This window comes from Oncorhynchus tshawytscha, linkage group LG13 (assembly GCF_018296145.1).
Source record: "Oncorhynchus tshawytscha isolate Ot180627B linkage group LG13, Otsh_v2.0, whole genome shotgun sequence".
In the NCBI taxonomy this organism is placed as follows: Eukaryota; Metazoa; Chordata; class Actinopteri; order Salmoniformes; family Salmonidae; genus Oncorhynchus; species Oncorhynchus tshawytscha.
In genome coordinates this window covers 44,083,066-44,099,497 of record NC_056441.1, presented here as the reverse complement: position 1 = coordinate 44,099,497, position 16,432 = coordinate 44,083,066, and the positions used below count along the sequence as shown (strand labels likewise).

The 16,432-nt window shown below is 40.9% G+C and overlaps 2 protein-coding genes across 6 annotated transcripts in view; both read right to left on the bottom strand.

Moving 5' to 3' along the window:
* Nucleotides 1-6,030, bottom strand: part of LOC112266620 (tuftelin) — a 49,527-nt gene extending 43,497 nt beyond the window's left edge. Inside the window, exon 1 of one of the 3 annotated variants that reach the window (XM_042295761.1) lies at nt 5,864-6,030. The gene's annotated coding sequence lies outside the window, so the exon portion shown is untranslated. The remainder of the gene's footprint in view (nt 1-5,863) is intronic. The other 2 variants (XM_042295760.1, XM_024444266.2) reach the window with 2 other exon arrangements.
* A 5,835-nt stretch (nt 6,031-11,865) lies between these two features.
* Nucleotides 11,866-16,432, bottom strand: part of cgnb (cingulin b) — a 46,203-nt gene continuing 41,636 nt past the window's right edge. For all 3 annotated transcript variants that reach the window (XM_024444269.2, XM_024444270.2, XM_024444271.2), the window contains exons 19-20: nt 14,072-14,232; nt 11,866-13,548 (exon numbers count right to left, since the gene is read on the bottom strand). In XM_024444269.2, coding sequence (XP_024300037.1) covers nt 13,416-13,548; nt 14,072-14,232 — 294 coding nt within the window. In that variant the 3' untranslated portion in view covers nt 11,866-13,415. The remainder of the gene's footprint in view (nt 13,549-14,071; nt 14,233-16,432) is intronic.

Genomic DNA, 16,432 nt, shown 5'->3' with positions numbered 1-16,432 from the left:
AGTTTCCTCCAGCATCTTCACAAGGTCCTTTGCTGTTGTTCTGGAATGGATTTGCACTTTTCGCACCAAAGTATGTTCATCTCTAGGAGACAGAACGCGTCTCCTTCCTGAGCGGTATGACCGCTGTGTGGTCCCATGGTGTTTATACTTGCATACTATTGTTTGTACAGATGAATGTGGTACCTTAGTGCATTTGGTTCATCCTTGGGAGCACTTTCCAGAGTTGTGGAGGCCTACAATTTTTTTTCTGAGGTCTTGGCTGATTTTTGATTTTCCCATGATGTCAAGCAAAGAGGAACTGAGTTTGAAGGTAGGTCTTGAAATGCATCCACAGGTACACCTCCAATTGACTGAATTGATTAGCCTATCAGAAGCTTCTAAAGCCATGACATCATTTTCTAGAATTTTCCAAGCTGTTTAAAGGCACAGTCAACTTAGTGTATTTCTTCTGACCCACTGAAATTGTGATACAGTGAACTAAGTGAAATAATCTGTCTGTAAACAATTGTTGGAAAAATTACTTGTCATGCACCAAGTAGATGTCCTAACCGACTAACCAAAACTATAGTTTGTTAACAAGAAATTTGTGGAGTGGTTGAAAATCGAGTTTTAATGACTCCAACCTAAACAACCTAAACTTCTGAATTCAATTGTATATCCTAATTGTAGAGGTGACTTAAAAACTGTTATATAGTGCGTCCCTTGTTCGCACTATACTAATCGAAATGATTAGCTTTTAATATAAAACTTAATAAATATGAATAGATGTATTATATGGCTAGGATAAAGGATTGTATAACTAAAAACCTGCCTAGGTTCTCTATTGGAATAAGCCTGTATGATTAAAAAATAATTGCCCTTTCACATTTGAAAAACAATTAATCTCAACATAAAAAATGTAAGATATGATTATTCTTCTGATACACACAGGCAAATGGATGGATTAGGTATTGTCAACCGGGTTGTTGTCTCTCGTGTGCGTGGGCTGGTTAACACTGGGATAAAGTGATTAAAGTTAATGGTAATTGGCTTATGGAAGCACTTCTCTAAGCGAGAGAAAGGTATATTATATATTTCTATATAAGCTAGTTATGCTACCTTCTATATTCTTGATCCTAATGATATAGGCCTAGCTGTAAAACAGCCAAGGTGATAGAGCAACAAACCCTGGAATAAAAAAACAATGTGTAGGGTGGAGAGAGGGTTGGTTTTACAGGTTTACTCGCTCTGGATTGTCAGTACTGCATGGGTTCTAGGTTGTCGTGGTGTGGCTGTGTCGGAATTGTGAGTTGAACATGAGTTTGCCTTCACATAAGGGAGTGCCCGGGGTTGACTTGCGGCCGGCTCTGGCACAGCCATCAGCTTAGGTATCCTCATAGATAATTATGTTATCATGGAACTGCCCAAATTTCCCTATAGCCAACACCAATTTGCTGCCAAGGGTTTGCCTTAGGATGCAAAGGTGCATCATGAGTCAGGGAGATGGTCTGATGGTCTTAGTAACAGACCTAGATATGGGGGAGGTTTTAGTGTGTGGAATATTAGGACAATTGGAGGTTTACAAAGTTGCAGCTACAGTATGCTTAACAGTGGAAACGATTATGGTACAGCAATATTGACACTTAATCATCATTGTGCTTTTTAATGGTAAGTTTACAAACATTGGTTGTGGTAAGTATAATTGAAACTGGGTATCATTATGGTAAGTGGGGAAATAAGTATAGCAAGTTATGAATGTAATGGCTTAGCAGCATACCACCCTGCATCCCACGGTTGGCTTGCTTCTGAAGCTAAGCAGGGTTGGTCCTGGTTGGTCCCTAGATGGGAGACCAGATGGTGTTGGAAGGCCAGTAGGAGGCACTCTTTCCTCAGGTCTATAAAAAAATGCCCCAGGACACTGCCCTGTGTAGGGTGCTATCTTTCGGATGGGATGTTAAATGGGTGTCCTGACTCTCTGTGGTCACTAAAGCTCCCATGGCACTTATCGCAAGAGTGGGGATGTTAACCCTGGTGTCCTGGCTAAATTCCCAAGCTGTCCCGCATACCATCATGGTCACCTAATCATCTCCAGCTTACAATTGACTCATTCATCCCTGTAACCATACCCCAGTTTGTTGCTGTAAATGAGAATGTGTCATCTCAGTCAACTTACCTGGTAAAATAATGGTTAAATAAAATATACATTTTTACATGGCTAAAAGAGAGAATATAATATATATTGTTTACAGGAAACTCATTCAACAAATGTAGATGAGTTTGGGTGGAAAAAGACTGGGAAGGAGAAAAAATATTTTTGTCATGGTCAAAGAAACAAAAGGGGTGAATATACAAATTAATATAAATTTTGATCCGAATGTGCAAACTGTGCAAACTGATCCGCAAGGAAGATGGATTATTTTAAAATATGCTATTGGATCAAAACAGATCTGGCTAATTAATCTATATGGGCCAAATAATGATGATCCACACTTTTTCGAAAATATATATAATAATCTATTGAGCTCACAAGCAACGGAAGAATCTATTATTATGGTGGGAGATTATAATACGGTTTTAAGTACCTCAATGGATCGTAAAGGAAATCATTCTACAAACTATCACCCTCAAGCACTTAAGGAGATAACAAGGATCATGGATACATTAGAACTTGTGCATAAACAATTGAAAAACCATGACCTAGTGAGATATACATGGAGGAGGCTTAAATCAAGCTAGCCGTCTTGATTACTTCCTAATCTCGTTCTTGCTGGCATCAAAAGTTTTTTAAAAGTATTATTAGGAGACCAAATGCGATCGGACCACCATCTAATTGGCCTCCATATAACTATTACAGAATTGGAATTTTAATCTAAGCCTATTGGATGACAATATGTTCTTAACTAAGACAAAATAATTCAGAATTTACTTTGTTTGGACAACATAGGTACAGCAGATCCCCTTATTGTATGGGACACTTTCAATACAATACTCATTAAAACAAAAGCAGTTTAGGTCAAAGAGACTAATAAAGGAAATAGAGGAAGTAACAGTGCAGGTAGATGGTAATGGAAACTGTACTATAGAGGCACAAAATAGGTTAGAGGAATAACAAAAAGAAATGGAGGTACTTATTCAAGAATGATCAAGTGTAATGTATTACAAAAATAAAGCGAATTGGATAGAAAAGGGGGAACATTTTGAAGCATGTTTTCTTTTCAGTCTCTGACATTTTCACTGAATGATGTTAACTGTAAAGATTTCTTTCCGAATAATAATAACATATAAAAATAACACATTTACAGAAAGATTGACCGCTTCAAAATGGAGATAGCCTCAATGGCACTGCCCGTGCTGTTACAGGCACTATAAATGGCACAGATAAAGATTAGTCCTCTATCTAATCTAATGTTTTGAATAAACTAAAATTAGCAGTTTTCTTATGAGTTTAAAAAACATGACATACTAGCTCCATCCTGGTGGCATAGTGGACTAATTCAATGAACAGACAACAGAATATCATAGGTTTGAATCTCACCGATGCAGTGTCACAATCCCCAAAACAATGTTTTGTATGATTAATGCCTAAGCAAAGGAATTTCCATGTCTGCTAGGAGTTCAAAACAGTTAACCTAAGCTAGCAGTATTATTAAAAGTCTTGGTGAAACATGATGTTCACTTCCATTCTCAGAACATTTAAAAAAAGTTATCGGTGAGGAAACTTATGGCTTCGTTCACAGAACCAATGGGAAACCAAAAACACATGTTCCCACAACTTCCAAAGGAACCAAATGTGCTAGCTGGGCTCTTAAGTTAGTAGCAAATTACCCAAACTCTTCATATTGGGCTATTAAAAGCAATGGAAGATTTACATATACACACTCATCTCAAGGCAGAAAAACCATGCTGTTCATAAGAGTGTTGAGCTCCATTCTTTAGCCAAAACAACTAATGGTTTAAAACAGCACAAGAAATCATTTTTATTTTATTTAACTAGGCATGTCAGTTAAGAACAAATTCTTATTTACAATGACAGCCTACACCAGACGATGCTGGGCCAATTGTGCGCTGCCCTATGGGACTCCCAATCACGGCCGGTTGTGATACAGCCTGGATTCGAACCAGTGTGTCTGTAGTGACGCCCTAGACTTCAACCGCTGCGCCACTTGGGAGCCCCAATACCGAATCACATCCTAGGTAAGCCATGAAAATTATCTGGAACTCCCTTTTGTGATTCTATCAATTCCAAAAGCACAATACATACATTAACAATTTATTGCTGTTTAAGGGATACACAAAATTATTTTCTTAAGTACACAATGCCGTATCTTAATTTGACCCAGTTTTTCACAGCAGGAAATTGGAATTATGTGGATTATAATTCATGGATTTTTTTTGTAGGGGTTGATACATTTTTCGTTAGGGCAAATTAAGTCTGAAATGGATGATCAAATTAAGATACGGCATCTGTATTATCTGAACATTCAGTTTAGCCTGACTAATACTACTTTGCTACTGGGTCGTTCCATACTTGCGGGTAGTAGGGGTGCTGGGGTTGCAGCACCCCCTGAAAAAGTAGTGCACTAGGCCTTTACTAGTCCTGTATTAGCAGACCGATATAGCTGTCTTTAGCCCAGGCAAACTTCCCCACCCCCAAACGTAAGTGTAGGTGAATGGATGATCTCCGCATGTGTGGTTCCCACCAGGAAGCATGGAGTGCTGTGTGATGGTGTGATGGTGCTTTGCTGGTGACACTGTCAGTGATTTATTTAGAATTCAAGGCACACTTAACCATCATGGCTACCATAGCATTCTGCAGCGATACACCATCCCATCTGGTTTGCCCTTAATGGGACTATCATTTGTTTTTCCAACAGGACAATGACCCAAAACACACCTTCAGGCTGTGTACGGGCTATTTTACCAAGGGAGGAGAGTGATGAGTGCTGCATCAGATCAGATCTCCACAATCACCTGACCTCAACCCAACTGAGATGGTTTTGGATGAGTTGGACCGCAGGTATAAGGAAAAGCAGCCAACAACTACTCAGCATATGTGGGAACCCCTACAAGAATGTTGGAAAAGCATTCCTCATGAAGTTGGTTGAGAGAATGCCAAGTGTGTGCAATGCTGTCAACAAGGCAAAGGGTGGCTACTTTGAAGAATCTCAAATACAAAATATATATTGGTATGTTTAACACTTTTGGTTACTACATGATTCCATATGTGTTATTTCATAGTTTTGATGTCTTCACTATTATTCTACTATCTAGAAAATAAAGAAAAACCTTTAAATGAGTAGGTGTGTCAAAACCTTTGACTGGTACTAATATATATATATAAAATATATATATAAATATAAAAACTCTCTCTCCTGACAATGGATACAATCAATTATACTTGGGGAAATTCAGAGCCACATTGACTAATCCCATCTATACAAATTCTGGTTATGGAAACAAAATTAACTCATCATCATACACTATTTTCAACAATCCCAAAATGTTAGCATTGCTGCTTACATTAGAGGAACTTCTTATATGACAACTCAGCATTAAAATATGCTCTCAGTCACAGGTTAACACGATTACTGATATATGAAGTCAATATCAAAGACCATTGTCTCCTTGTCTAAGAGCAATCAAACATTTACATACTTTGAAGAGAATAACTAATTTAAAATCTCTCACCACTTCTACAATAATAAGTACCTTTACATCTAAATCACAAGTTAACACTATTACTGTAATACAAACAGCAAGCAAACAACGCTTTATATAGAAACACACCAGAGCTCTACTTTAAAAACTGTGTCAGCACACTAGTCTGGAGTAGCTTTACCTCTACCTGTCTCACAAGCCCACATGCCACCCATTTTCAATGTACCTGTATCAGAGCAGTTGTCCGTGGGCCTTCCTGACGATGATCTGACTGTTGCGACTGTGTGTTTGTCGGTGTGTGAGAAACTCAGTATGGGAACCTACTGTAGCATGGGAACCTACTGTCTTGCCTTACATGGCAGGGCGAGGCTCAGTCACCAGCCCAGCCCTATTCCACCAGCCTATGCAGCTCCCACCTACAACCCAGACAGGACTAGCTCCCCCTACAGGGAGAAGAATGACGGTGCACTGGTGAACACAGTCGATGGGAGAAGAAATAGGATCGGTGTCCCACCCTCAGGACCATTGAGCTAACGTGCACGTGCACTAACGTGATTAGCATGAAGTAACAACACAATTTCCCAGGACATATACATCTTATTTGGGCAGAAAGCTTAAGAAATGTAACTGCACTGTCCAATTTACAGTAGCTATTACAGTGAAAACATACCATGCTATTGTTTGAGGGGAGTGCACAGATATGTACTTGAAAATGTATATATTGACTAATTTGGCAAATTTGGGCAGACTTGAAACATTTTGAACAGAAATTGTTCATTTTTACAAAATTGAAAAAAATAAAAAGGGTCCTATCCTTAATAGGATTTAACGTGGTTATAGACTGGCCATATTCAGATTGGCCTGGTAAAAATATTGATGTGAAGGAGTGTGTAGGTGCCTTTGTTTTGAGAGCGTCTGTGTCTCTTAAAACAAGCTGTAAATTGGGTCGTTACGCTGTTTTCAGTTGTTATACCTGGTAAAGGAAGAGTTCAAACGTGATCAAATCAAAGGTGTTCCATCGCTACATGGTGGCAGTGGTACCGCCATGGTGCAGAATGTGGTTCTGTTACATACGTGATTAATGAAGCATATTTATATAATAGCCCTCTGTCGTGAGAGATGTGCAGTGTAAACAGGACTGTGCAAGCAAAAAAAATTCACGGTGTCCAAGAATGTGTACCAGTATGTGAATTTAATTAGACTGTCTATGCGTGTGCATATGAGTTTTCCTTTGTCTCCGAGTCGGTGTTGAACTTTCCATTCCTGCATGTCTGTGTGTTTAAGCATTTTATCACTTGTTAACATTTTAGCTGACTACACTCAACATCCGACTACATTGATTCGCTGTCAGTCGATAATTGTAAATATTTCCATTCTTTAATGCTTTCCTTGTACCTGTTTGTCCTGTGTAAATTAAAAGCTTTTCTTTGGGTGCTGAAATCCGTAGTTCAGAAGACAAACGGCAGGTAGAAATATGTTCGACCATTTATTCAGCAATAAATAATGCAAGTCTTGGCGATACAGGCTTTTCACATTCATGGTAACTCGCTGCCCGAGCAAAGCGTCCATGTAAAATACAATTTACGGGCAGTGGGAGCGGTAAACTACACCAATCTCCCAAACAGCAGAACCTTACATCAGGCGAATGTGTAGCTACGGCAGAAGCACCATTTAAATATTATCGAATGACCACCTAAAGTAATCGTATCACGCAAATGAATTCAATGTAGAATGTTAATCTTGGCACGTGACCATATGCCACGTAGCAGTGTAGACCCAGCCACCCTAAAGAAGCACCGCCGAGTGCTATCACTGAACTCTATGACAAGCGTAATCATCTGTTGCCTACATTAAATATCTACTATACGCAACCTAAGCATCCAGCCAACCACCTGTGCTAAAATGCACTGACTTTTAATACCAAAGCAATGCTATTGACTGGAGGCTGAATGCTGATGTAGCGAACTATATAAGGCATGTTACTCGCAGATGAACATCACTTTTGGAATAAATAAAAAATCTCCTTGGCCCCACGAATTTAAGTGTGGATGCAGGGACAGATAGAGAAGCCGTCAAAGCAGCGCCGATGCGAAATGAATGGCTGCGTATAGCTCAGGAGATACCCCGCAGCGTTAGCAGAGACGGAGCTGTGGGGAAAACCAGTATCTCGCCTGACGTGACCAGCGGTCGCCATTGCAGGTAGCGTAACATGGAAGACAGGACAGAATGCAGCGCTAGTTTGAGCAATGATAGCTGGCCTACCTTTACCCTTCCCATTAGTTTGGGAATGCTTTACTAACAATGTGAACATGCGAGTGGCCATAATTCAATAAAAAAAAAATCGCGAGATCATGCAATTATTAAAGATATGAATTGCATTCCCCAACCGTAAAATACATAGAGGAAGCCATAAGCAGCTGCTTCTAAATAAAATAATTGTACGAGCCAAAACGCCCTTCCCTCAACATGATTTTTTTGTTGTTGCATAGAGTGAGGGTGATCGGTAACCTTTTGTCATTGCCCGAAGATTGCAATTTTGAAGCCCATGAAGCGGGAAAAGCTGTCATCTTAGTGTATGAGGATATTGTACCTATGCAAAGTAGCTAATGGTCAACTGGCTGGCAGAATCATGATCATATAGCAAAACTGCAGGAACTCCGGTAGGTTTCGCAATCCTCAGAATAAATCAATTGTAGCAGTAGAGGATCAGAGTGAAGAAAGGATCCATTGAGGAGCAGTAGCAGTGCAGAATTAGCAGCGTTGACGAAGGAACCAGAGCCGTGATCTAGTATCTTGTCATTGGTTACCAGCTTCAATGTTGGACAGAGGTTCGCCGGGTGCTGCCCGTGCTCAGCATACAGGCAGCATAACATGAAGATAAAGCAGTGTTAATTCTGGTGATGACAATGTTCCACATGTGAGAGGCCATAATGCAAACAGAATTTAAGAGATCATGCAAAATAAAAAAGGGAAGGAACATTTAGTGTATTCAGACTGAGGAACGCCTAGCCATCATATGGACCGCCTCTGGAAAAGAGTCATGTAAACCCAACACCGTTGCCTTAACATGAACTCAAACGTGTGCTACCGAGAAAGAGGAGAGATACTCTGATATGCATGTTCGTTCCTTCTCCGTAGGCCATGAAGAGTAGGCAGGCAGATGGATTCTTGAGCAGACTGCATGCTGAAGGGTCCTGACGCCCAATATGAACTGAATCCCTGCTATTTGAGCCCAATAAGGCATCATTTGCCTGACTGAAATTGGAATAGAAAACAGCCGCCATTGTACAGAGAGAAGACCATACAGTAGACTGCTGCAGAGCGGGACAGCTCAGCCATGATCTACCATCACATGGTAATAATGTATGTTTTATGCTAACAAACTGAAATTGCTCAACAGTAGCAGATGCATCTTCAGCATGCACAGTGAGAGTGACCGATTAATCCAAACCTAGACCTACAAATAGTCTACTTGAGCTAAAGGCTCATGTCTACCCTATAGATTACTAGATAAGCTTGCATATAAGAGTGTCTGAATAAGCTAACAGAGCTTTCCATAAGAGTCAATGAACGCTTGACCGCCAACACTGATCGCCCTGTGGTTTTTTAGCAAGCCCACCACATGCTACTGTAGGCAATGCTAGTATCAACAGCCCATCCAACACGCTGAAACTATAGTAAGCCTTGATTAGTCATCGAACAGCTATATGCGTCAGCTTCCCCACTAAGGTCCAGGGTGATAACTAAAATATGCTAGTCATAAAAAGATCCAGTAAATGTTTATCCGACGACAGACTAACGCCATTCGAGTAGCACAAGATATCACGCAACTTGACTGCTGAACATTTCATGTAGCGCCCACACATTTGGGATTCGAAAGGGTCGGTAATCTGTTTATTAACTTGGCTTTCAAAGACTTTAGAAAAGGCAGGGCACGATATAGGTCTATAACAGTTTTGGTCTAGTGTGTCACCCCTTTGAAGGGGGGAATGACCGCGACAGCTTTCCAATCTTTAGGGATCTAGAAAGAGGGTCCAGATTATCTAGCCCAGCTGATTTGTACAGGTCCAGGTTTTGCAGCTCTTTCAGGACATCTGCTATCTGGATTTGGGTGAAGGAGAAGCTGGGGAGGCTTGGGCAATAGCTGCAGGGGTTGCAGAGCTGTTGGCCGGGGTTGGGGTAGCCAGGAGGAAAGCATGATGCTTATTGAAATTCTTGATTATCGTGGAATTATCAGTGGTGACAGTGTTACCTAGCCTCAGTGCAGTGGGCAGCTGGCAGGACCTGCTCTTGTTCGTCAAGGACTTTAGTGTTCAAAAACCTTTTGGAGTTATAGCAACAGGATGCAAATTTGTTTGAAAAAGCTAGCCTTTGCTTTCCTGACTGACTGCGTGTATTGGTTCCTGACTTCCCTGAACAGTTTCATATTGCGGGGGCTAATTCAATGCTATTGCAGTCCACCACAGGATGTTTGTGCTGGTCGAGGGCAGTCAGGTCTGGAGTGAACCAAGGGCTATATCTGTTCCTGGTTCTACATTTTTTGAAAGGGGCATGCTTATTTAAGATGGTGAGGAAATGACTTTTAAAGAACAACCAGGCATCCTCGACTGACGGGATGAGGTCAATATTTTTTCAGGATACCCAGGCTAAGTCGATTAGAAAGGCCTGCGCGCAGAAGTGTTTTAGGGAGTGTTCGACAGTGATGATCATTTGACCGCGGACCCATAGTGGATGCAGGCAATGATCACTGAGATCCTGATTGAAAACAGCAAAGGTATTTGGAGGGCAAGATGGCCAGGATAATATCTGAGGGTGCCCATGTTGGGGCGGCAGGGTAGCCTAGTGGTTAGAGCGTTGGACTAGTAACCGGAAGGTTGCAAGTTCAACCCCCCGAGCTGACAAGGTACAAATGTCGTTCTGCCCCTGAACAGGCAGTTAACCCACTGTTCCTAGGCCGTCATTGAAAATAAGAATTTGTTCTTAACTGACTTGCCTGATTAAATAAAAGGTAAAATAAAAAAAGTTTATGGATTTAGGGTTGGACCTGGTGGGTTCCTTGATAATTTGTGTGAAATTGTGGGCATCTAGCTTAGATTGTAGGATGGCCGGGATGCTAAGCATATCCCAGTTTTGGTCACCTAACAGAACAAACTCTGAAGATATGTGAATTGATTGCCCCTCATCTATGGTGTCCAGGGCACAGCTGGGAGCTGAGGGGGGGTCTATAACAGGCGGCAACAGTGAGACTTATTTCTGGAGAGAGTAATTTTTAAAATTAGTAGCTCGAACTGTTTGGGCATAGACCTGGAAAGTATGACAACTTTGCAAGCCATCTCTGCAGTAGTAGATTGCAACTCCTCCCCCTTTGGCAGTTCTATCTTGATGGAAAATGTTATAGTTGGGGATGGAAATCTCAATCTTTGGTGGCCTTCCAAAGCCAGGATTCAGACACGGCAAGGACATCAGGGGTGGCTGAGTGTGCAGTGAGTAAAACTAATTTAGGGAGGAGGCTTCTGATGTTAACATGCATGAAACCAAGGCTTTTTCAGTTACAGAAGTCAACAAATGACGGTGCCTGGGGACTAAACTAAAACAATGATAACTATCCTAAACGAGAATATATAAGACATATTGACATTTGAGAGACAAAGTGAGGCATAAAGCAATCACAGGTGTTGATTTGGAGAGCTAGCTAAGACAACAGATAAAATGACGATGAATGGGTAGAGAGGGTCAGTTAACTACACACAGGGAACGAGTTCGAGGCTGGGGCCAACAGATAAACAAAGAATAAACAAAATAGAGTACTGTGATCAATGAACAGTCCAGCAGGCATCAGCTATGTAGCAAAGTGATCTTAGGGTCCAGTGAACAGCAATAGATGAAACAGGGAAGCCGCTGGGTATTCGTTACTTAGCAAGCAGGAGACGCAGCGTTTAAAGTTAGCAGGCTGAGGCTAGGAGAAGCGCCTGCTCCGATGTCCGGCAATGACCGGTTGGAGGCACAGCGGATGTCGTTACGTCTGCAGACCAGTCATGGTGGAACAGCGGAGCCTCGTGTTGACAAAAGGGTCCAGGCCAGTTGGCGAAAGAGGGATTGCGGTTGTAGTAATTTTAGTTTGCTAGCCGGGAGATGTGCCTGGCTCGCGGCTATCTTGGTGTAGCAGTGCAGCCATCTCTATTAAATTAATTACACTTTATGGACAAATAACTTATGGTCACATCCACACAAAGTCCAACATTTATTTGAAATACCAAAGTGTCAAAATACTGGTAAAACTCAAGCAGATTTCTACCACATCAAATGTTACAATAAACAGTAAAAACTTCATAACCTGGGCAAAGTTGCCCCAGAAAGACAACTGAAAACTACCACATTCAAAGTAAAAATCTCAGCAAATGTACTTAAGGGAGAAAAGTTCATTGTACATTCACTAAAAAGGCAGGCATAATGAGAAGAAATGTACTATTGCACTTCCAATCATATGATTACTCTGTTGGTAGGAAAGCAGATTCAAGCACTGACAAGTTACTCTTGTCAATAACTTGTAGCTGCATCTGAAGGAAACATACAAACGACAATAGTAGCAACTACAGCATCAGTATTAATAAATAACCACTACAATTACAGAAATAATTTTAAGGCATTCGAGTGAAAACATTTGCACAGACCAACGAGATAAATACTTGAAACATAAAATAAGGAACAGGATAGAGAAAGGCTATTAAGAAGGGTGAGAGGTAATGGAAAGAATAGAGATGGAGTGGGATTCACCCACGATTCAAACCATTGTGCATGTAGCGGATTGTCATAAATATCTGATGTATACAGCAGGAAGAGTAGGAAAGTGTAAGCCCCAGAAAAGTACACAGCCCTCACAGTACAGTCAAAAGTCAAAATAACCACAAAGAATACCAAAACCAAAGGAAGGTGAATGTGAGCACCTGCATCGACCACTTGAAGCCACAGCTTAACATGCCCATGTAAATTCAACAACATTGTACTGAAAATAACTCAACTGTCATAAGTGACCAATATGTTTGCCACCTTTTGGTTTGAGAGTAGCATGTATCTCTTTGGTCACTCTGTGTTGTCTCTCTATTCATGCGTGTTTTGTCTTAGATTTTTTATTTTATTTTTAATCCCAGCCCCCGACTCCACAGGAGGCCTTTTGCCATTTGGTAGGCAGTCATTGTAAGTAAGACTTTGTTCTTAACGGACTTTCCTAGTTAAATAAAATAAAAAAGTATCAGAAGAGAGATTGCGTGTGAACACGCATGTGCATGTGAAAAGGCTTGCCAAGAATTTAAACTACGTACTGCATTGAAACACTTTCTGCTGTGTTAATATCCCACCACAAGTCAGTGTAAAGGTGCTGTAAACCACTCAAGCAAGTATTCTTATAAAACATCAAAGTCAAGTTGAGGCACAGCAAAACCCTGTGATTCCAAGTTCATGTGGGTGTTCCAAATGGCACCCTATTCCCTATACAGTGCACTACTTTTGACCAGAGTTCTTTGGGCCCTTGGCTTAGTCAATCTACAAAATATCTCATATTTTAACTGACAAAAGAAAAGGAAATTATGGTGCCAGGATGACAGTTGATTGTACTGGCAACCAAACTGACACAGCAATCTAGTTCTCATAAAACCAGAAAAATAACTGCAAGTCAATTTCGTAGTGCTTGGCATGTTAGCTACTTCATGTAGAGTCCTGAGTACCTCCCTCTAACCAGTTATATTTGAATCTATTAATTTAATATATGAAAAAATCTCTCCCTAGCAGTTGGTGGTATGTAATTGTCCCTCAGTGAGGATGGAGGCGATGCTGTTGTCATAAAAACCGTCCTCGTCCTCAGAACTGAGGTTGGAGGCTCCCAGGACAGGTCGACGCGTCTGATACACCTTCCGCCTGAGAGAGTGAACAAGACACGGTTGTCATTGACTGTAGTTGTTACTAAAAAGGGACACAGTTCCTACTGAATGTACTGGAATTTGAGTATTTTTTGTTGTTCCCTGAACCATTCCAATGTCTAATGCATTTCAAAAGAGGACTAAAACAAGAAATAGGCATTTCTCAATTTGAGCAGGTTTGAGCAGCGGGCTCAGTGACATTGAAGCACCACCTGCTGGCCCCCGAGGGGTTTGACAACACTGGTGAAGGTGTCTGTACAGGAGTGTGGATTATAATACATAATCATATCTGGCATAACTGGTATAATAACTGGTATGACAAGATGCAACGCTGTACAGAACAGTCATATAGAGGGTATGGGATACTAGAGAATACATTTGGTGTATACTGCTAGTATGTACTGTAGATAGATGTGTCAGAGAGGGAACTCACTTTAGCTCACTCTCCAGTGCTGTGGCTTTTGCCTGCAGATACTAAGGAATTTGTTTGTGTGTATATATACATTTATCAGGGAACTCACTTCTCAGACTCCAGTGCAGTGACTTTGGCCTGCAGTGCTTCCTGCAGCTCCTGCTGCTCCTCCAGGTCCCTAAGAGCCTTCCTGCGGACCCCCTCTAGTCGTTCCACCTCACCTTCACTCTCGTCCAGCTGACGCTTCAGGGCCTTCACACGCAGGGACAGCTGGGGACAGAGGTGGACAGTAGGTTAGGATACTGTAGCACCTAGAGTTTAGGATTCGGTCACACAGCACAAGGGACCAAGGAAAGGTACACGGTCAGCAGGACACAGCAAGTCCGCTATTAAATGCATAGAAAAGACAACGTCCTGAAGAAAATGTGTGCTTGCTTGACTTGAAGTATTTATGGTATGTAGTTGTAGAGAGAGGAGACAATAGGAATCTCCACCAAAAACCACCTAGTTCTCTGTCATTACATTCATTTTCATGTTATAGTATACATACTGTATGTACAGACGTGAATGTACTAAGTGATACTCAATGAGGGGCTATGTGTTCCCTGGAAATCAATGAACATGGAAGGTGTGCTCCATGACGCGCTAGCTTTCAAAAGCAACTCAAACATACAGTAGAACATGTAAGAACTATAGCCATTGAATTCTAACGTGTGTTATAAGGAAATCATGAACATTCAAGAATGCCCTTCAAGCCAAGCAAAAACTAGTATTCAACAATGTATGAAATAATAATAAAAATAAATGCTATTATCCAAAGCGACTTAGTCATGGGGGTATACAGGTTACATAATGGTGGTCCCGGGAATCGAACCCTCTATCCCGGCATTGCAACCGCCATACTCTGCCAACTGAGCTACAGAGGACCAACCGTATCCATTAACATGTACCTGTTCTAGTTGCTCAGCATGCTGGTTCCTCTCAAACCGTTGTGCATGAAGCGGATTGTCACAAATATCTGATGTATACAGCAGGAAGAGTAGGAAAGTGTAAGCCCCAGAAAAGTATAACCCTTTGTTACAGTTCAGTTAAAAGTAAAAATAACCACAAAGAATACCAAAACCAAAGGAAGGTGAATGTGAGCCCCTGCATCTACCACCTGAAGCCACTGTACGATAAAGTACAGCTTAACATGCCCAAGTAGATACAACAACATTGCACAGAAAATTACTAAACTGTTAAACATAAGTGACCAATACATTTGTCACTTTTTGGTTTGAGAGTAGCATGTATCAGAAGGAAGAGTGCATGTGTGTGAACACATACAGTACCAGTCAAAAGTTTTGAATGTGTAGGTGTCCAGAGTTTTTATTTTTACTATTTTCTACATTGTAGAATAATAATGAAGACATCAAAACTATGAAATAACATATGGAATCATGTAGTGACCAAAAAAACCCTGTTAAATCAGAATATATTTTATATTCTTCAAAGTAGCCACCCTTTGCCTTGATGACAGCTTTGCACATTCTTGGCATTCTCTCAACCAGCTTCATGAGGTAGTCTGCTGGAATGCATTTCAATTAACAGGTGTGCCTTGTTAAAAGTTCATTTGTGGAATTTCTTTCCTTCTTAGTGTGTTTGAGCCAATCAATTGTGTTGTGACAAGGTAGGGGTGGTATACAGAAGATATCCCTATTTGATAAAATACCAAGAACAGCTCAAATAAGTAAAGAGAAACAGTCCATCATTACTTTAAGACATGAAGGTCAATCAATACGGAACATTTCTTTAAAAAAACGTTAAAAGCTCTCGTGAGGACTGTCATGGTCGAATTACTGCAAATAAACTACTTTAAAGGACACCAATAACAAGAAGACACTTGCTAGGGCCAAGAAACACGAGCAATGGACATTAGACCGGTGGAAATCTGTCCTTTGGTCTGATGAGTTAGAATTCAAAGCACGCTTAACCAGCATGGCTAACACAGCATTCTGCAGCGATACACCATCCCATCTGGTTTGTGCTTAGTGGGACTATCATTTGTTTTTCAACAGGACACACCACCACCTCCAGGCTGTGTTGGGGCTATTTGACCAAGGAGTGATGAGTGCTGCATCATTAGACCTAGCCTCCACAATCACCCGACTTCAACCCATTTGAGATGGTTTGGGATGAGTTGCTAAAGCAACTAAAGTGCTTAGCATATGGGGGAACTCTTTCAAGACTGTTGGAAAAGCCACTAGCCAACCACTTTTGAGTGGTACTGTATGTGCATTTGAAGAAGCTTGCCAAGATTTCAAACTATGTACTGCATTGAAAACACTATTCCTGCTGTGTTACTATTCACACCAAAATTGTCAGTGTAAAGGTGCTGAAAATCGAATTCAACAATGTTTTCAATTCGACTTTTGCGTTCAAAAGCAGCTCAAACACAGAACATGTAAAAATTATAGCCATTGAATTTTAC